Raw genomic sequence first — 19,961 nt, 5'->3', positions numbered from 1 at the left:
AGACTGAATACTATGCATGCATATTGCCATGATTTCAGCAATCGTTAATAATATAGTACCAAGGGAAAAACTCACGGCTTGGTAAAATAACTCCATCCAAGGAGCTGAAATTCTGCGCACATGGTTCTTTTGGAACGCCGTACAGAACAAGACTCTGTGTCCTTTGGCCAATGCCAACACACAGTAATCTTACCACATAATTGTCCCTCCCCTCGTTCCTCAATCAATCAAAGTTCCATTCAAATATTGACTGTATCTCACAACACAAATCCCTCACGGTATTATGGCTGAAACGAGAAGTTTCGCTGTCCAGCTAGATGAAGTGAATGAAGAGGAGTTCGAACTCCGCATCAAGGCACATGGCAAGAAACAGCACCGCAACTTTACCGGATATGACCAAAACAAACCTGCAGTAGTCTACGGTTATCGACATGCTACTGTCCACGGCTCATTTGTGGATGACCAGGATCAGTCTCAAGACGGCAGTTTGATCATTCTCGACTGGCATTTGTTGCCGAGAGACCCCAGCAAGAGATTCAAATTCGTCAGGATAAATGCCGTCTTCCAAGGGCCAGAAGGTTGCAAGTCATGGGATGAACCTTCTGTGTATGACATCGCCCCGAAAGGTAGCTTTGGCCTCTGCAGGAGCAACTTCACGGAAGAGAAAAAGAGGGAATTGGAGGGTTCCTTGGGAGCCCAGTTTGGGGGATCGGCAAGCGTCAAGGCCGTCTATGGATTATCGACTTCGACAGTCATCGGAGATAAGATCAGCATCAATGGGCAAGCCTACCTCGACTGCAATATTGGCGCAGAGCGTGATCCAGATGCATGCAATGGTGTCGAGTGGAACTTTTACGAAAACAAGTCCAAGAGAAGTGGCCTACCGACATATGTACGTACGGCAATACTTGTTCGTCGCGAGACCGATGAGGAGTTCACGGCAACATTCACTGTCAGGGCCAAGGTCGGGACCTTGACTGATATGGAGTCGAAGTTGAAGAGGGTACTGGGGTACAAGGATGATCCAATAGTGTTTGTACCGGGTATGAAGGAAAAGACGGCTTTTGACGGTATGACTGATGAACTGCACAAGGTCAATCTTCTGGATCAATGTATTTTCATCATGGACAATGATGTACCTAGAGCTTCAGATGAGAAGGACACAGAGGAACCACAGATGGCTGAGGGTAAGAGTGACGTGGGGGTTACTGTCGATATTGCTATTTAGAGATAACGATGGGTTATGGATTTCTTTTATCGACGATTTAAAGGCAAATTTCCCTTGCACATGGACACAAATGCCTCGATACATGACTTCTGGTTCTCAAGATCTGTCTCGTGAAACTCATCGACGCTGGCCATGACCGAGTTTATCATGCTCGTGATGTCCACAAACTTGTCATTGTCTGGCTTGAGTGCGTCAAAAAGAGCACTCATTCTTCCATCGCGGCGAAAGTCCCATTCTGGTGTCGTTCTTAAACCTGTCTCAAATGTTTCCGGAATAGCTAGGCCAGGTGAGAGTGTGGTAGCTGGGGTACTGAGGAGTGTCCTGTCACCCCGAGACTCTTGGGTTTTAGAGTGGTATTCGGCACACCACAATATCATAGCTGCCATTCCGGCTGCCACCGCAGTAGCGACTGAGCTTCCCTTGTCGTGCTCTGTAAGTATCTCCGGTATGACAATCTCCCCAGGAAAAAGGTAGTTGAAGCTGTTCTCGTTGACAAATGTGGACTTGTCTCCGTTTTCATTAGCCGAACCTACGATGATAAGCTTCTTGGTATCACTCTTCTGCGGAAAGGATATCTCGTCATTTTCGTAGTGACCAGAATCCTGCACAGCACAAAACAGCAGGATATCAGCGTTGGCTGCTGATTGTATAGCCCGCTCAAGTGCCGTGATGGCCGTTTGATTTGAGTTTGGACCGTATCTGACCTGCTTGACAGTCCAACTCATGGAGATGATGTCGACGTTCTTGCTCACTGCCCAATTTATTGCCTGGGAGAAATTAGTTTTGATCTACAGAGTCAGAGGTGTCGTACCTTGGCAGCTGACATCGCAGCGCTCGTGTCGTGCTCCCGATACATATCAATCTTCGCCACATAAATAGATATAAATGGACACATGAAGTACAACAGTCTTGCCATCTTTGTGCCATGACCTTGGTCTGAGCTGTAGTATGGCTTGGAGCTATGGAGGCGACTTGTGCTGGGAAGTGGCCAACCATCCTTCAAGACCCCGGGGACAACCAACTCGCCTGGATTCACTCCATCATCGAGTAACGCAACTCGGATGGGCCGAACTGTGAGTTGGTTATTCTGTTTATAAATGTTAATACCCGTCTTAAGTCTCTTAATGGCATCAAGCCAGCGATGTCCCCTGTAAATACTGTTATCAGAAGCCTGTTTCTCGGTCATAGAAGGATTCTCGACTCACTTTTGCTCTTGGCGGTCGTCGGTTTTAGAAGCATTAGCCTCACTTAGGGTCTCATGAGATTCATCATCGACTTTAATCTGTCGAACACCTTTTGTATCTTGGCGATCAAACATCGCTCTGGCCTTGAACCCAGCGATAGTAGCTTCAATCATGGGTGGCTTCTCTCCTTGACCAACTTTGGCGATTTGGACGTAGTCTGGACCACCACTCCATGTGGACATAGACGCTTGCAGTTTGGACCCCAGAGGAGACAAATCCTCTTGCAGTGCTTTCGTAACCTTTGTTGTTAAGTCCGATTGGTAGTCGTCGATTTGAACACTGTCGATACTTTCCTTGAGTCGGATATTGAAGTTCTTGAGGTTATTCTTGTTTGCGTCTGGTGATTCTATTCCCTGTTACCAAGAGGTTAGGGTTGCACACTACTTGTGGATAGGTTGAGTACTTACAGCTCGTGTATGGATATGGACCATCTCAAGCTAAAAGAACCAGTTAGCTTGAGAGGTAAATATACGTCCAGCCAGCATGTCTCACCTGTGGCAATTTGGGTAGCCCTGTATCTTTGCATGACCAACTATACAGGACCGAGTTTCTTCCGCTCCATTGAAGCCAAAGTTCTTTAACATTGGAAAGTCCAGCATTGTGAAGAACTTCGATACAGAGGTCGTCTTTCGTCCATTGCAGATATCGAACATCAAAGTCTCTCAGACATTCCTCGATAACCGCATCGCTACAGGGCGATCTCGTATCATCTCTGACGACAAGGTTCAGGATTCTTTTCACTTTCTGCTTCCTAAACCACGCAAATACTCTTTTTATACTCTCCGTTCGTTCGGCACGATGTCTAGCAGTTGTAATGTCGATGTGCTCACCGGATAGGTGTGTGGACGTATCATGACTGTCTTGGGGGTTGGGTTGGGCTAGCACAAGTTCGACATACGACAGAATAGGATAGAATTGGAGAAATGAGTGCGACCTGTCTATCCGCTTGTTGATGGGAGCCGCGGGTCTGAACGTTGTAGCTTGGTCAAAAGTCTCTGAACCAGATATTAGCAGCGTACACTCAGAAAGTAAATGAGAACTCACTTTCACCATATACACACCCACAAGCATCTTCCCAGGTTGACTGAGAAAACGCTTCATCCAGTAGTAGTCTTCCAACCTTGGCTGCTGCTTCTTTTTTCTTGTCATGTCGCTCATTTCGCGGTGAAAACTCTAATCCCTGCCAATCTGGATAGACCTTGTTCCTCGTCGAGATGTGAAACTGGAACGGTGATTCCTTCGCAGCATTGGACATCTTTAATGCTTCCGGGCATAGTTGGATGAATCTTCTCAGAGTCTTCATATATCCCTTGACAAAACAAACATTGATATGAACAAAGTCATGCAAGACAGTATTCCCATGATTCGGTTTATCGTCTTCGAATCTGTATGTCCGTTGCTTCAGGATTGCTTTCGGTTCAGACTTTTCTAACAGTTGTAAAACTAGCCCAACACCTGATGGTCCAAGCCTGATAGCCAAGTGAAGACATGTTTCATTGCAATGATTTCCTTGTGATATAGCTACTTTCAAAACGTCGTCATCACTTGTTTTGAAGAGAGACTCTATCAAGTCAAATCTCGCATGCTCGATCGCAGTCTGTAAGCAGTTGGCCTTTTGACTATCCGTTGCGACCATAGTGACAATCTTGGGCTCCAACTCTACTACCGTGGTTACAAGCCAATGAAGACTTGTATTTTCATCGTCGGTAGGATTAGAAGGAAGATGGACGGATAACCAGTGAAGAATATTTCTATTCTGATCTCGCTCATCGGCCATGTAACATCGCTTGAGCCTCTCAGCATTGGCGGCTTTGTATTCCTCCAACGTAGTGAAGGAATCCTGTCCAAGCTCCCTTAGAAGGGATTCGCGATCTTGTTCTTTGCTGGGGGCTTGTTGGTGGTCTTTTGCAATTTGTCTCAATACTGGCTTTTCAGGATCAGAATCTGAACCAGAATCGAGCATTTCTTCCGGCATTTTGTCTTTTGCTAACAGAAATGAGTCCCGTTGAAATGGTGATTCATCTGTTGGTTTCTTTTGACTCATCTTCGATGTGAATGATGAATGCTCCCTTTTTGGCGCATCACTGGCTTCGTCGATACGATCCTGCACTGACTGTTCAGTCGTTGTTTTCGTCATCATGGATTACCTTTCCAAATATCCACAGACATTGTAATTTTGACGGAGATAGTGCTCCTTATTGCAGAGCAGTGACTTGTTCGGAGAGGCATACTACCAACTATAGCAAATGTGATTGCTGTGTCGCCATTTGCATGATACTGTGTCTTTGGCTTGCGGCTGAAGTCTGAGGAGGGGCGATGACCAAGAAAAATGAGACGTGATTCGCTTACTTGCAAAATGATAAGCACAAGTAGCCAGTTGAATAAATCACGCATGGGATGACTGCATGAAAATGAGAAGAGGGGAACTCGACAGCCGAGTCTTGTGGTCTCATACACTGTGCGCATGGTCTCTTCAACATCAATGGCGCTTTTACTGATAACGATGGGATTTAGATCAATGTCAGATACAATTGGAATCAGTGCCAATTTTCTACTATGGACGAATCAACCTCAAGCAACTTTTATTTACCAGGCGAAGACCATTATGGCGAAGACTCCGAGGGGGAACTGTACAATCACTCAGAATTAGACTCGGATGATGAAGATGAAGAAGACGACGAAGACGATGAAGACGAAATTGATTCGAGAGCCCGATTCCGTATTGCGACAACTGCGATGGAAAACAGGCACCGGACGTTCTCTGAACCTCAAGCACTGTATGACTTTCTCTATGAGTTTCGGGATGTCATCGGCCTGGTTATGGATGATTCCAATACCTTCCTGCATGTTGCTCTTCGATTTATCAACAACCGCAGCGACGTCAGGTCTAGCAATATGATGCCTCTTATCCAGAGCATAGTCAAAGACCACCCTACACTGTTGACAAAGAGAAACTCCGATGGGCTAACACCCCTCTACATGGCCATCTCTACCCGAAAGCCACTGTTAATTGAAGCCATGTTGTCTGAGTGCACCGAGTACCCAGAGTGGCAAGCAGCAGTCCAAGACGCAATTGAGATCCCCTGTGTTGAACAAAAAGCCAAGTCTTGCTTGCATATTGCCTTCCAACTGGCTATACGTGAGAGAGTGGTTATCAAGTTGGTCACCATAGCCAGAGATGAAGCTCTTGCCATGCAGGATGATTATGGACGAATACCTTTACATTATGCGATGGTTAGCCGAAGACCAAGTTTAGCTACGATACGCCTGTTCATTCAACGCGATGAATATATTCTCGACAAAAGACATCCTGAAAACACAGCGGGTCCCGTCACGTTTTTGGACATTGTCGACAAAGAAGGCAATTCAGTGTACAGGCATCATCAGACATCCTCGCTAATGATGGAGAACAAACGAGCTCCACCCAGCGAGAAAGAGGTCAAGCTCAAATCTACTTCTGACATGAAAAAGGACACCAATAGGGAAAGACAGAAAGTCCCGGACAGAGAACGAGACGAGATAAGCTCAAAGCGGCAGACATCCTCGGTAATATGGCGGAATAAGCGGTCTTCACACAGAGAAAAAGATGGCCTACTCAAATATGCTCGTTACACCCCGAAAGCTGCCACCGAAGAAATGATGAACGTCCTCGACACAGCACGTGACGAGATAAGCCCAAATGATCCGGGATCCTTTGACCTCCCTCTCGAAAAAGAAAGGACTGGGTTGGTCAACGCGAAGCAAGTTATTGGAAAGAAAGAAGAGACAGAGCCGACACCAAAGAAGCAAGTACCTGCTGAAGACTGGAAAGAAATACTCAAAGAGCTCAAATTACATTATATGCGAACCCGGAATGGGAACATGGTTGAGTCATTCCTTTACGGCAGCAGTATCAATGGCCAGTTGCTCCAATTCCATTTCTTTACTGATGTGCTGTTGGCTAACAAGGATTCAGATATTCAACTCTACTTCGATTACCGGGGTCTGCCTTCAAAGATCACCGACAGGATCTTTGTTGAGACTTTCTCGAATATGAAGTTTGACGATGTCCTTCAATTTGTCTCTTTCCCAAATGTTGAAGTTGAGTTCAAGGGTCGTCATGATACTAAGAAGAATGGAAAGGATCGAAGGGACATGCAATTTTTCTTCAATTGGTTAGAAACTAAAGGTGTTCGTCATATCATCAGGGTAGATGTCGAAGACTCGAGTGAGTTTCCGCACAGCGATCAAGCGATCTTGGAATCCCTCAAAGCAATAACTGTTGAGCGGCTCAACTGGAAAAAGGTCGATTTGGATCCTAGAGTTATTTGTAATTTAGGATCTAATGTGGCATGGGGAGACGCTGGGAGAGGCTCGGCTGTGACTTGTAATAGTCAAATCAGAGAGGTCACTCTAACTTGGAGTGGCAACAATACGGCTTTGAGAGCCTGGAGCGAGCCGGAAGGTTTACCACTATTGCCCCGCTTGAGAAAGATCATCATACTTGGCCCCGAGGATGAAGAGGTAAGCAACAGTTGATATGAATAAATAATAACATGATAGCTAACTTTATTAGAAGATGGTTGAGTCTCCAGAGTGGGTATCAGCTTGCATAGGAGAGTTTCGCCAACGCATAGCCAGAAATGTATCAACAAAAGACAACAAATCCATCGAAAATGCAGAAGACAAGGGTGACGACGCTTCAAAGACAAAAGAATCATCAGATACCGACGCCTATAAGCGCAATATCGAAATAGTTTTTGTTAAGCGAGGAGGGAAAGGGAGAATGTTGGAGGATTTTGACACTCTAGGACTTGCTCAACCAACTGTCGAATCACGAGCAGGGCATAGATGGCTTGATTCCGTTTACGCATTTGCCGATATTCTTAAACGGTTTTGGGATCAATGCATTGGTGATCTTCAGCCCTGGGCTCCCAACACCATCTCTAGCGATATTGTGGTCGCGTTGATAGATGATGGCGTGGAGGTCTATGGTTCTGGACTATCAGCGAACATAATAGGCGGCAGAAGCTTTGCAGCTGCCCAAACAAACAACATGGTGAGCCCTTGGTATGTATCTGAGCTAGGCCACGGGACAGTCATGGCAGAAACGATCGCGAGGGTGTGTCCAATGGTTAAGCTTTACCCTATGAGAGTTGATACATATACCTCTGAGAATGGTGAGCGAACCCTCGAGGCTAAATCAGTGGCTCTTGTAAGTTTGAACTCTTGTTCAAGGACATCATTCGAGTAATAACACTTTCAGGCCATCGGCGCGGCAATTCAACGAAACGCAAAGATTATTCTGATCCCTCGGCCCATTAAACCCACCGAGTCTAGCTCCCACAAGCTACTTGATAGCATGCTCCAAAAGGCGTGCTCGTCCAATATTTTACTATTCATTCCATCTTCTACAGGTGAAAAACCACAGGCTTTGTCGACTTTTCGCTCCTATCCAACCTTTCGGACTGGAGCCTCTCGAGACGACGGCGGAGCACTCAATGCAACTGACACTCCTTCAGAGGTGGACTTCATATTCCCTGGAAGCGAGGTCATGATACAGCATGACATCGACAATCCGCGACGTTCTAACGGGGCAATACTCGACTTGGACTCGTCTTCAAATGTCAACGTTGCCTTGGCAGCAGGTCTTGCGGCTGCTCTCATATACGCCTGCAAACTTATCTCACTGAAGGCCATGGCAAAAGCACGATCAACTGGCCAGGAAAATCACCATCCCTACAACATGTATCATTTGACGAGTCTCGAGCGGCACCGCGGTATGATGATTGCGTTTGAAAACCTCGGCTCGGTTACTGAGAGTCGATTTCTCAAAGTCTGGGAAGTTCTTGATCCCATCATTGACGAGATGAGAGATTCCCCAATGGAGGATAACGAGTTGAAGAGTTTGGTCGAGTGGTTTTCTCGTCTAATGTCTATAGAGGAAAGTAATCTTCTTTAATCTGAGGACTTGACATTACTATTCAACCTGTTGAGGCGTCTGATGTTGAACATTACTTGAGATGAATATTTTATCTACAGCTGCGTCAAGATTGGTGAAGTTCATAAATAATTAAGAAACACGACAAGTGGAATGTGTTATCTTTAATTTTCCGACCGCAGATGTCAAAATAAAGTACATCTACAAAAGTGAAACTGCAACAGTACATAGCGAAGATGAAAAGAGGAGATATTTGAGGAAGTCAGACTAGCAGGGTTAAAACTATGGGTCTTGTCATGTTATATCTCACGGCCTCAGGGTATCAGATGTCTGCTAAGAGCGTAACTGATATAATTAGTATGTTTTCTTACGCTGCTTAGACTATACTCTTTGGGCTACTTATTTCTGCACCCCAAGACTGGAGGTCATTCTTTCTGCCTCCCGGTAGCAAGGGAGGATGGCTATGGGTCATTTCCGAGGCTATCCAGACACTTATTGGTTAGCCAAGATTCAACCTTGAATGTAATAAACAGGGTCCAGCATCCAAAACATGGCATCGCCTCAGACTAAGAGCCATAATAGGGTAAGTGTTGTTAAAAGGATTACTACCTGGTAAGGGAGGAGGTGGTAAAGTTAGATGAAATCCTACGGCTCGACAGAACTTCATAATCTGTTTTTCTTTCTATTGTTTTTCTTTTCTTTTGTTGATATTGTGCCTTATTGTCGGTGCTTCTTTTGCCACTCTTGTTACGGATGCTGCCCAAGAATAGGGAGTTTCTCTAACATTCAACTCGTCAACAACAACTACCTATCCATAGACAAGCGAAATTACACCGCCAGTGTCCGACCCATCCCTAGTCACGATACCGACTCGCCGAATCGACATGGAACTTCGATGGCTGATCCTCTCCCTCTTCTTCACAACATGTCTGGCAGCTGAAAACAGTACAAAACCGTGGGGATACGTATGGAACAGCAGTCACCCGTACTGGAATGACGAAATCAAACCATGCGCCGAGACTTGGATGCCAATGTGCTACGAGTATATCGAAGGCGAAGCCACCGTACCAATACTTTGCGAATGCGGCCAGGACCATTACGAAAATGACTTTCTCATTGCTTTCGCGCAATGCATAGCCAAAGAAAAGCCAGAGAATTCCGAAATAGGTTTCCAGGGATTGCAGTGGGACTGCTCTCAACAAGGGTTGTCAGTCAACATGACCAAGAGAGAGTTTATGCGGATTGCCGAGGGGGGCGAAGTATTTCCCACAACCTCGTCGAGTTTATCTACCGGTGCGATTGCCGGTATTGCTGTCGGCGCCATTGCGGCAGGAGCAGCAGCTATCGGTACTCTTATCTGTCTTTGGCTACAGCGTCGAAAGAAGAACGGGGCCAAGCTTGAGTCGAATCCACCCAGTTCCCCAAAGCCTGAGAACTCATGGGCTACCGAGTTTAAACCCGAATGGACTGCCAACGCACCAGTAGAGTTGCCACCAACCAACTATGCAGCAGCCGAGTTGCCGCCGGAGTCTGCACCTATATACGAGATGGACGCGATGCCGAAAAAGCCTGTAGAGATGCCAGGATCGATACCAGATACGAAGGAGGAAGAGAAAAAAGAGAAACCAGTGGATCAAGAGGGTCAAGGAGTCTAATCATTGTTACTGTCTGCGTTATCTGTCCAGGCTTATTACTGCGAATACATGAATCGGAAAATGAATATGTGCTGTATCAGTATCTAGCAGCCTGTGTCAAACTAATGTAATGAGAACCTTATCATTCCCGGTCGACCATCCAGTGCCACTTCTAGAAAGCTTGCCGATGCGTCTGTACATAGATCCCGAAACATGTTCAATGATAAGAAAGACAGCGTGAAACCTACCCTGTCCTTGGTATCCAGAATGAGCAGAAATACATATCCCTTTGTAGCCGTTCTGCTTATGTTGCATTATAATTTCTCCCGTGTCGAATTTGATATCCACGTTCCCACCGAAAGCATGGCGTGACATGGACTCAACAGCGAAAAAGTCATATTCCTCGGTGCTTTCTCGCCTTTGAAAGAAGTACAACGTCGCTTTGATGTCAATCTCCAATATCTTGTCATTGTGTCCTGGATCGGCCCTGGCCTCGACGAACTCGATAGACGAAGCCGCCTCTCCGCCATATACTTGACGTGCTGCTTGTACTGTGATCCTGCCACCAATTAAGGATGCCCAACTCCAGGATGGTGCGAGGCTTGTATCGCGTTTGACGGGAGCGCCTTCAAATGCGTTGGATTCCCATGTAAGATCTGTGTGAAGCGCTTCTTTCCACAATCCGACCATGTACTTGTCATTGGGGTAAAACTCCTCGAACCTCTTTGCCACACCAAGGATAGCGATGAGAATATCGCCCCTTTGGGTGAGATCACAGCCACTGTATGTTTGTACCATGAGTCTCCAGCACTCTCGGGGCGTAGGCCACGGAATTCTGAATGGAGTACCCCCTTCACGGCTAGCACCGAATTCTTTGAAGTCGACTTCCCGGATAATCTTTCGGAGAGTAGCTTTGTATTCTCTCATCTCTCGATATTCTTTTGTTTGGTCGTTCGTCTCCATTAAGCCGCGCTCATTTTCTGGGTCTTCTTCGCATCTCGTAAACTCTAAGCATTCCCAATACAATTGAGTCCGGGTAAAGTGAATGATTCTTCGAGCGAGGAATCTCTCCTGTACAACCCAGCCTCGACTGCTTAGAGGTGAGTTGTTAACATCGTTGGTAAATAGACTGTTGTATGAGATTCGGCATTTTTCACGACGTCGGTTTCCATCAACTGGAAATTCGGCATCTACTGAGAATGGCTGGAACGTCCTTGGGTCGACTATCCGAGGTCCAAAGAGACCGAGTGAAGCGTCATAAGAGGATCTGATAGCAGAGATGTTGCAGAACGAGTTTCCATAGACATCATTCATCAGTGCGGCCTCTACCTCCCAGTCCGATGGCGAATCTTGAAAAATACACAGCGAATCTATCCAGATATACCGATATCCCATTTTATGGACAAGTTGAACTGCGTCTCTAAATGTCGGTGATATTTCGTCAAGACCGATGCCATTTCGGAAATGCTCTTCGTTACTGACTGTGCCTGTTTTCGTGTTGCCCTTACACAACTGAAGGACCTTTGCTGGGTCACCCCATCGGTGAGATAGCGTCCAGTATGGTGGGAAGTTTTTCTCAGTACATATATGGGTTTTTTCTCGTAAACTAATAATCCCATTTTCGATGTTTTGCGTATCGATGACTCGTGTTGGAAAGAAGACAGGATTGATGGACTGTAAGCAATATTTGTGATCATTGGTGCAGTTGTTGAGCCATATTCTGAGTTTGTCGAGTGATTCATCTGGACTAGTGGCTGGTGCATCAGTCGTGGGTGGTTGCGATGGAGATGCAGGGTGCTGACCGAGGGCGTCTATGGTATCTGCAACATTGGAAGATGCAGAGTCCTGCCGTTTGACGGAAACTAGTAAAAGTCAACTATAATGTCTACCAAGGATGTAGGAGTTGTAACGAACCTCTTATATAAAATGGAGAGGCCCAAGAGCACTCTCCCTTGAAGCATACAACTGGATTGGACTTCGATAAATCCTTGAAATCGCTCACAGTATTGAACATTTCTTGACTTTTGGAAAGACTAGCTGGACGAGGAGGGACTTGCAAACTTAGCCACCGACAAATGATACATCCACTGGCGACGCTTGACAAAATTTCTTGGTAACTTGTGTGGTGTTGAGTCCATGATGAATATTGGATGATGGGGTTAGAGAAGACCTTGCGGCAGACTTTACAGACATTTGTGTCAGCCATGCTCGACTCTTATGGCTGGTTGTCTTCGATATACAAGTAGAAATGGTGTTTTGTCTCGACAAGTTAGACACCTGTGTGGTGAGACTGGATACCAGGAGTCATATATCGCTGACTACCCCGCTTGTAGCAAAGGGTTATTGTCAAAATTAAGGGCCTCAAAAACGATAGGACAATGCTAAAGAGGATGTGAGTCTGACATTGCGCACTGACCCAAGACCCCTGCGGAGCTGAAGTTCTCCGATGCCGATGTACGGATACCCTGCAGGAAGCTAGGAAACTAAGCTAGCTGGTTTGTAATTCACCATAGAACTTCACATCTCATAATGAAGCTTTGTACATATATATATAATGGAAAATCTGATTCAACAAGGCATTATTAACTGTGGCGCATTGAATCAAGGCTGAACATGGATACCGCAGATCAATAGACTACTAAATAGTCTCACCCTAGTGAAAGCACTGACAACACTGTTTAACCACTAGCTCAACACTAACAAAAACTATTGAATCGAGACTCGTAGGAAAAGCCATACATAAAGAGAGGAACCTCCCTATATTTTCCTCTTTCTGTTCTATTAATTTGTAACTGTCACTTGCAAGTTATATCCACCATGCGTATCAGCGCCTATCGTGTGTTGGCAACCAGCCTCGCATTCAACAATGCAGCTGTGGCAAGTGTTTGCAAGCCCAGATCATCTGGTAAACAATATTTTCCATTCATACAGGCTTTTTTACTAAGCAGATATACAGCGGCCACCCCTTTATCACTATCAACGACGGAAGCATTGAGTTCCGCGTTGGTTTCAGCGTCAACAACGGTCATGACCTATGGTGCATCTACTAGTGGTGTATTCATTGGTACTACAACTTTCGAGGCAGTCGTCTCGACAGATGAAAGTTCTTCCACCGAAAAGGATACTGCCGAATCGACAACCTCGACCGAAACATTATCCACAACAGCTGTTGCGCCAGACACGACCACTGAAGTCCCAACATCTGCGTTGACGGCTACGTCTTCGGCAACTACCTCTGATGCAGCACTTCCGTCGTTCATCATATCACCTTTTCGTCCCCCATTTACTGGTCAACCCATTCTATCGAATAGAGTAATGGGAAACTTGCTATTCCTTAGTGTAGTGAACAAACCAGAGTACACAGCTGGGGTATTCACGATCGATCCCGAAAGTGGACATCTTCTATTAGACAACAAACAGCCCGTTTGTGCAATCTACGGCCAAGACGATTCCAACCCATGGCTGGAGGTTTGCCCAAGGTTCCTTGCAGAGGAGGAGGTAATGATCACATGCCAGATTATTGACTCTGAGCTGGAATGTAAGATTCCGGCCGTTTACTGCAGCAGTAATTCGGACGATATGTCTTGTGATCGCCTTGGTTACGACCATGATTATCTGGCTCCAGACTGCTCTGACGGTAGCGGTAGCTGCGGCGTGCGTGCTGGGGATTTCCGTATAAATGACATGACGGCAATGTTAATCACATATCAATAGAGGGATAGTAATTTGCTGCAGTGCAGTCGTGTCAGCTATTATCCTGTGTTGCCAAGAAATGTTTACATTATAGATGGTAATAAAACCTGTTTTGTTAGGTCACCCTTTCACTGTTTTTTAATTCCTAACCCTCATAAAATAAATAACGTTAACTACAAGTTTAAAGTATTTCCTTTATTTAGCGTCATTCAGGGTAGAATAGCGTCAATAATGTTCAGCTCGGAAATTAACCAATTGTTTTCCATAGCCATCGGAAAGATGCGCTAGTTGAGTCTACTAACAGAAACTATCGATTTAATTCAGGAACCGACTTCAATAGTACAGTATGTTCATTTCCACAAACCAGACCTTTATAATGTGAGTGTTTTCCCGTCTTGTTTCACTCTGTGTTTTTAAAAATTCCCACCCACGTCATTCGTTGCAGCGATTTTCTCAATTATGCGTTGTGCCGCCCTTCATTCGTTGGCCATTGGCCTTACTGGCCTTCATGTTTCTTTTGCGAGCGTCTGTAAACCGAGGTCTTCAGGTAAATCAGTACCGGGTCGAATGACGAAAAGGATTCAACTGACTGAGTTACTCCAGCATCGGGCTCTTCATCCGTCGAATCCATAGCAGAATCAGCAACATCGAGCTTAACTCTATCCTCAGCTTCTTACGCTGCATTAACTAGTACCGCGACAGACGCTGTCAATACCAAAGCCACGACAGTCGTTGAATCCGCCTCTACTGTAGAGGTTACCGCAACCGAAACTGCCACTACCGAAGTCGTTACTACAGAAGCAAGCACCGCCGAAACCACTGCAACATCCGGCACAATCTCAGAGCCTGTCGATCTTCCAACCACAGTTGACGCGACGACTGCAGTTCCGTCAAACACCGCCGTACCATTATTCCGTGTCACCGCCCAAAGCGGCCCAACCGGTGGTCAAACTCTTCTAGCCGACAGAAATGGATACGCCGTTCTTCTCTACGATAACAGCGAAGGTGACTTCAGCGACGCTTTCTTCGCCGTCGACCCTGTCACGCACTACCTCATGCTCGACAACAAGCAGCCAATTTGCGGCTACTTTGGAGACAACAATGGGCTCGCCTACTGGGTGCAATGCGACACTACTCCGACCATTGAGCAGGCCAAGCTCACGTGCGAAATCCCTACCTCTACTGGCGATGTGCTAGAATGCAGAGTTCCAGAGATAATCTGTGATAACGATTGCGTTCCAACAGGGGAAACATGGAGTTTTACGTATACAAACACGTGGGGATTAGGCCGTTGGTCTGCTAATCTTGGGTCTGAATCCGCCGAGGAGGGGTACAAGACAGCACTGATTGTCGAGTTCCTTACCTAAGTATGTCCTGGAGTTGCTGGTTGCGACACTTGAGAGATTTCTCACTAGCTCAATTTAACCTTGTCAACTAAGCTTAATCCGAAGTGGTATGACTACATGTCATCAGATAAGATGTAACGGTCTGATAATCTCTGACATGCAAACCCCTCAACCTTTTACGTGATAGTGCCTTGGCAGACACATTTTGCAGACAAGTGACTCCAAGGGTCTGATGCCAAGCCGTGCTATCAATCAGCTCTCCTTACCACGATGAGAAAAGATCACCGCGATAACCCATGCCCGAGTGGGAGGATTAGGAATAAGTGCCGTTCCGGTTATGCGGTTGAGGGGATTATTGGACATTTAAGAGTTGGGCTGCCCAGTTTTGAGGAAAAACTTTGTCTCGCCAGGCTATGACTGTTTTATTGTTATCTGCCATCTGTCTATCTCAATATGGCGCACTGAATGAATTACCATGTCCCGGAGTTGTAGAATATTCCTATACTCGGCGTTTCTTCTTGGGTGGCTCATCCTCATCCTCATCCTTCTCATTATTACCATTCTCAGGCTCGGACTCGGACTCAGGGGCATTGGGGTCCCATTCCACCCCACCGTCTTGAAGAAGTTTCTATCAAGTTTCATTAGCCATAATGATACCATGTTAATGAGAGCTATACATACCTTTGCTGTCTTGCAGCCCAGCCACTTTTTCTTTTTATCACTGACTCTCGCCCCAAGATGATTCCTCAGACTTTGTAGTGAGCATAAAGATCGACCGCAAATGCGGCAACACTTTGGCGTAAAGTTGGCCGCTGGTACTCTCATTGTTTTGTACTCAGCAAAAAAATTCGGCAAATGGCTGTATATCGAGTCTTCAATTTCTTGTTGGCATATTGTATCGGCTTGAGCCTGCTTGGCGTTAATGTGCTCCTACGCATCATCAAAACTTGCGTTATCCCAATCTAGTTCCTCATTAGTTTCAATTCCCATGAGAACAAGTGAAAGTTGGACGGGGTATGTACCGAAAGATGGCGCGGCATTTGTTTCTGTTTCTGGTTCTGTCTCAAAGAACTCCCAGACCTTAACTCTGGCGCCCTTGGGCGCGGGCAGCGGGAAGAGTTGGACAGGGACTTGGTCACCTGTGGGAGAGGTAATGGTGATTTGCGGAATAGTGGTATCCATTTTGACAAGTAAATTTGACTAAGTTGACGAACAAAATGATACGGTTGACTTGGGAATACGACTCAATTGGAATTAATTTCTAACCTACGGATCTAATGAAATGTGCTCTGATTGTCTAGATGGAAGGTGCACTTTCCTTCCCAACTTATATGAATTTAGAGTGTGCAGACGCTAAGCCTTAACCACCAAAATTAGCGCCGTTTAGACGTCAAAGTGGGAAGGAACCATGGTCAAGTCAAAGTGGTCCATGCCACGGCTGACAATGGGGGCTTTCGCTCTGAGGGGCACGATTTTGTGCCTTGAATTTCTTGTCTACCTAGGTAGGGATTCAATAGGGCGCTGGTAAGATTTGTCTACTTCAATTCACGTTGATGATATCTGCCCAAGGGGGTAACCCTGTTGAAGAAGACATGCGATCACGTGATCTATTGTACATAGACATCCGTTCATTCTTGTACCTTAGACTTGACAACTTAGACAATCAATGATTATCTCAATGATTATCTCAACCTGCCTCTCTCTTTACATGTTAATAAACCTATAGCGAGCTTCATTTTACTATTTAGACGTTAAAAAATCAGAGCTGGAGTGGTTAAAAACATCAACTATAAATCACCACTACGACTAATCTCAGATTATAGGATAAATTGCTTCAAGATACTACGATTTATTTGGTTTATCGCAGTCGTCTAATATACAGCCTATTCCGTTGGAAAGGCAGTCCCATTCGGACATCATCAAGACCATCATGCAAGATGAGAAAAAGCAACCGACCACCCAGCCACTGCCAGCGATTGCACAAATAACCCACGAAAAGCATCAATCTTACTGTGCACGACTGATCCACATTGACCACACTCTCAGTCTTCTTCCTCATCGCCCAATCCGTCATCCAAAGCTGCAGTTTCTTCCATGTCAGCCTCTAGCTGTTGATATGTTTCAACAGTCATTGGAGCTTCAATAGGAATGGCTGCACCACTGTACTTGGGAGTAATTGCGGCACCGTAGTACGAGGGAGGTATGCCACGATCCTCTCTCCATTGCCCAAACTTAACCCATATACAGGGCCGTCGAAAAATACCCCAGCATAAGCGGCATGAAGCCTGGAGAATTCTGTCACGATTAGGTTCGTCGGCCGCTACATGAAAATCGCCCTTGCGTTTGCTACAGCCCACAGTAAGTGAGCTTTTATGAGATGCAATGGTCTGCTGACATAGGACGCAGGATGGCAAGTGGCCCTTACCACCACCGAACCAGCTCAATTGTGGTTGGGGACCAACAGCTATCGCTGGCCAAGATGACTCGGATGCCCTCCCGAGTGACATGAAATTTTGGGCAAAAGAGACGTGTGCAGGAGGGTCCAATGCAACTTGAGGAACGATCTGGAAGCTGATAGACTGGGATAAATGATCGTAAACCGCTTCTCTGATGAGAGGGCTATAGTGCGATAGCAGATAGCTTGGCGGGTTCCTATATCGGCGATTGTGAAAGAATTGAAGGATACAAGTAGCCTTTCTCCAATCTCTGGTAATTGTCGAATCACCTGGCCGTTGCTCAAATACAGATATAACCTCATGGTATCCGACTGGGTAGGTATACCATTGATTGCTGGCTTGGTCCTTCCACTCGACCTTGATTGTAAAACTGTGCAGCTCGTGACAGTTGTCCCAGGCCCCATGAATAGGGCCACGATACCACGGCGTCGGGTGGGGTTTACCATCTTCCATGACTTCCACTGATATCACCAGAGGTTCGCCCTTCTTGATGCCAGGAAGATGGTCAAGTTTAACGTGGATACCAAAACCCTTCTCTATGTCTCCTGTTGAAACGCTGCCGAACCTGGCTACCAAGCCAAGTTGTTTTCCAACAGTACCTACGGAGGATTGCCAGCGATAGACTAGCATGGAGCGTCGGTCGGCCGTCTGAATCCTGTATCGGATCCATTCACGCTTTTCGAAGTTGGATTCTTCTAGAGGCAAGCTCCAATTGCAGCCTCTTCCCCCTAGCTTCGGATAGTTGGCGCGCTCGAGAGCAGTGGCGGCGACGGTTCCGAACGAAGACATAAGAACCATATGGTTGATAGAACGAGTGCTACCAGAACCCAATTCATCCTGCAGCCGGGTATGAGAGCTCCGTGTCAGGGCTGGGTGCCAGGTTCCAAGGAGGGAGCAAAGCGTCGTCTCCGCCATCTTGATGATGATCTCGCTTGCGTCAGTCAGAAGCATCATCTGCAGTGCATATCGGTTCGCAGCGGGATACTTCCTAGCTTCCACATAGTGTCCAAGGTTATTTGTATCGCCTCGAATCGCGAAATCATGTTGTATCTGTCTGCCGATGGGATCGCTGCTTCGGCCAGTGTACGTCGCGAATCGGCCACCGTCGATATAAACACGAAGATATATCATTGTCTGTGAGCCTAAGATCCGAGGTCTAGTCGTCGTGATTCTGGGTATGTTACGGAACGCGCTGATTGGGAGTCCCGGTGTGTTGACGGCAGTCCATGCCTGGTCTGAGAATGCTGTAGGGGATCAGTGAACTGGAAATAATACTTTGACAGATTATGTACTCACAAGCAATGATAGTATTAATTGCGTCGCGTTTCTTAGAAGGGTCGTCGAGAACCTCGTTCAAGCGATCAGTCTTCAAGCCCAGATCACCTAAAACACTTCCGTTGATATGCAAATCGTCCCAGAGAAAGCGGATGGCTCTCCCGGCGGCGTCATTTGCACGCCGATGAGAAATCGTTGTCGCTCGTTGGCTTTGTACAATTTGTGGCCGTCGGATGGCAAAGTTGGAGCTGAGCTCACCGATGTCGATGAGTCGTCGTGGTACTGTGCCTGACGAGATCATTAGCCATTCAATAGTTAAACATTAGGTGGGTGGTGCACACAATCCAGTCTTTGGCCCATGTGATTGATGAGCTGAACAGCACATTTGTTCCTTTCCGGGATATCATAAAGGAGATAGCCGACCGTGCCAGCGGCGAATGTAATGTCTCGGGTTCCTCCATCTGGTAGCTCGACATTGACGGTGCGTGAAGTATGAATCCGGACAGCACGCATATCCCCTGGGCGGTCAGGAGGGAGCGCTAAAGAAGACGCCATCTGAAGGAAGGAGTGAAAGGGTATCGAGGTAGCGTGTCAAATGAATTTGCGTCAAGTCTCAATAAAGGTGAGGTGGTATGAAGAGAGAGGGGGGGATGTAAATGGGAAAATGAAGGGGAGAAGGCCTGCTTAAATAGATGAAGTGGGAGTCTCAGGCGCGAGGTATTCACTGCAGCAAACAAGAGGAGAAGGTTGTCTGGGGCGGTGACTCATAATTGTATTTGCATTGAATCACGTTTATTAGATTGCGCTACGTGACAAATAACACAATAGGCGACAAACGCTTTGCAACTAACAGGACAAACAACGTAGCAAGGCTTTAGTATACCTCCAAGCTAGGCTATAGTAGAGTCATAACAGAAACAATCGCAAGGGTTTGTACAATAATCAAGATTTAACCTATCAGTGTCAATCTAGGCGATACAGATAGCAATTAGTGCAGTTGTCAATAGACGAGAGCCATCCGAGTAGTTGGTCACGATATACAAGATTATCATGAGAACTGTCCTGCAAAGTGTATTTTCTATCGTGAACGCCTAGCTTCTGACCAATTTTCCCCTTTTTAACACCATCAATAAAGCAATATTATAACGTCTACTTCCTCTTCTCA

The 19,961-nt window shown here is 46.2% G+C and overlaps 8 protein-coding genes across 8 annotated transcripts; 4 read left to right on the top strand and 4 right to left on the bottom strand.

Annotated features, from left to right (window-relative positions):
• Positions 1–283: 283 nt before the first annotated feature.
• On the top strand, positions 284–1,228 carry FPSE_07508 (uncharacterized protein; the record flags this gene model as incomplete). The annotated part of the gene is made up of 1 exon (XM_009260626.1): positions 284–1,228. One exon carries the CDS (start codon positions 284–286, stop codon positions 1,226–1,228), a length of 945 nt encoding a protein of 314 aa, XP_009258901.1.
• Positions 1,229–1,254: 26 nt separating this feature from the next.
• FPSE_07509 (uncharacterized protein) lies at positions 1,255–4,447 on the bottom strand (the record flags this gene model as incomplete). The annotated part of the gene is made up of 6 exons (XM_009260627.1): positions 1,255–1,995; positions 2,040–2,376; positions 2,434–2,825; positions 2,880–2,909; positions 2,965–3,467; positions 3,517–4,447. The coding sequence occupies 6 exons, from the start codon at positions 4,445–4,447 to the stop codon at positions 1,255–1,257; spliced, it is 2,934 nt and encodes a 977-aa protein (XP_009258902.1).
• Positions 4,448–5,028: 581 nt separating this feature from the next.
• FPSE_07510 (uncharacterized protein) lies at positions 5,029–8,413 on the top strand (the record flags this gene model as incomplete). The annotated part of the gene is made up of 3 exons (XM_009260628.1): positions 5,029–6,975; positions 7,028–7,666; positions 7,718–8,413. The coding sequence occupies 3 exons, from the start codon at positions 5,029–5,031 to the stop codon at positions 8,411–8,413; spliced, it is 3,282 nt and encodes a 1,093-aa protein (XP_009258903.1).
• An 863-nt stretch (positions 8,414–9,276) lies between these two features.
• FPSE_07511 (uncharacterized protein) lies at positions 9,277–10,047 on the top strand (the record flags this gene model as incomplete). The annotated part of the gene is made up of 1 exon (XM_009260629.1): positions 9,277–10,047. One exon carries the CDS (start codon positions 9,277–9,279, stop codon positions 10,045–10,047), a length of 771 nt encoding a protein of 256 aa, XP_009258904.1.
• Positions 10,048–10,143: 96 nt separating this feature from the next.
• Positions 10,144–12,040, bottom strand: FPSE_07512 (uncharacterized protein; the record flags this gene model as incomplete). The annotated part of the gene is made up of 2 exons (XM_009260630.1): positions 10,144–11,888; positions 11,941–12,040. The coding sequence occupies 2 exons, from the start codon at positions 12,038–12,040 to the stop codon at positions 10,144–10,146; spliced, it is 1,845 nt and encodes a 614-aa protein (XP_009258905.1).
• An 803-nt stretch (positions 12,041–12,843) lies between these two features.
• Positions 12,844–15,086, top strand: FPSE_07513 (uncharacterized protein; the record flags this gene model as incomplete). The annotated part of the gene is made up of 3 exons (XM_009260631.1): positions 12,844–12,931; positions 12,983–13,564; positions 14,323–15,086. 3 exons carry the CDS (start codon positions 12,844–12,846, stop codon positions 15,084–15,086), a joined length of 1,434 nt encoding a protein of 477 aa, XP_009258906.1.
• Positions 15,087–15,564: 478 nt separating this feature from the next.
• FPSE_07514 (uncharacterized protein) lies at positions 15,565–16,247 on the bottom strand (the record flags this gene model as incomplete). Its single annotated transcript, XM_009260632.1, has 3 exons — positions 15,565–15,693; positions 15,747–15,816; positions 16,000–16,247. The coding sequence occupies 3 exons, from the start codon at positions 16,245–16,247 to the stop codon at positions 15,565–15,567; spliced, it is 447 nt and encodes a 148-aa protein (XP_009258907.1).
• Positions 16,248–17,107: 860 nt separating this feature from the next.
• FPSE_07515 (uncharacterized protein) lies at positions 17,108–19,351 on the bottom strand (the record flags this gene model as incomplete). The annotated part of the gene is made up of 3 exons (XM_009260633.1): positions 17,108–18,765; positions 18,818–19,084; positions 19,138–19,351. The coding sequence occupies 3 exons, from the start codon at positions 19,349–19,351 to the stop codon at positions 17,108–17,110; spliced, it is 2,139 nt and encodes a 712-aa protein (XP_009258908.1).
• Positions 19,352–19,961: the final 610 nt, after the last annotated feature.

The sequence above is a fragment of the Fusarium pseudograminearum genome, chromosome 2 (genome assembly GCF_000303195.2).
Source record: "Fusarium pseudograminearum CS3096 chromosome 2, whole genome shotgun sequence".
Taxonomy (NCBI): domain Eukaryota; kingdom Fungi; phylum Ascomycota; class Sordariomycetes; order Hypocreales; family Nectriaceae; genus Fusarium; species Fusarium pseudograminearum.
The sequence above is the reverse complement of the archived record's forward strand: the minus strand, read 5'-3'. Positions and strand labels throughout refer to the sequence as shown.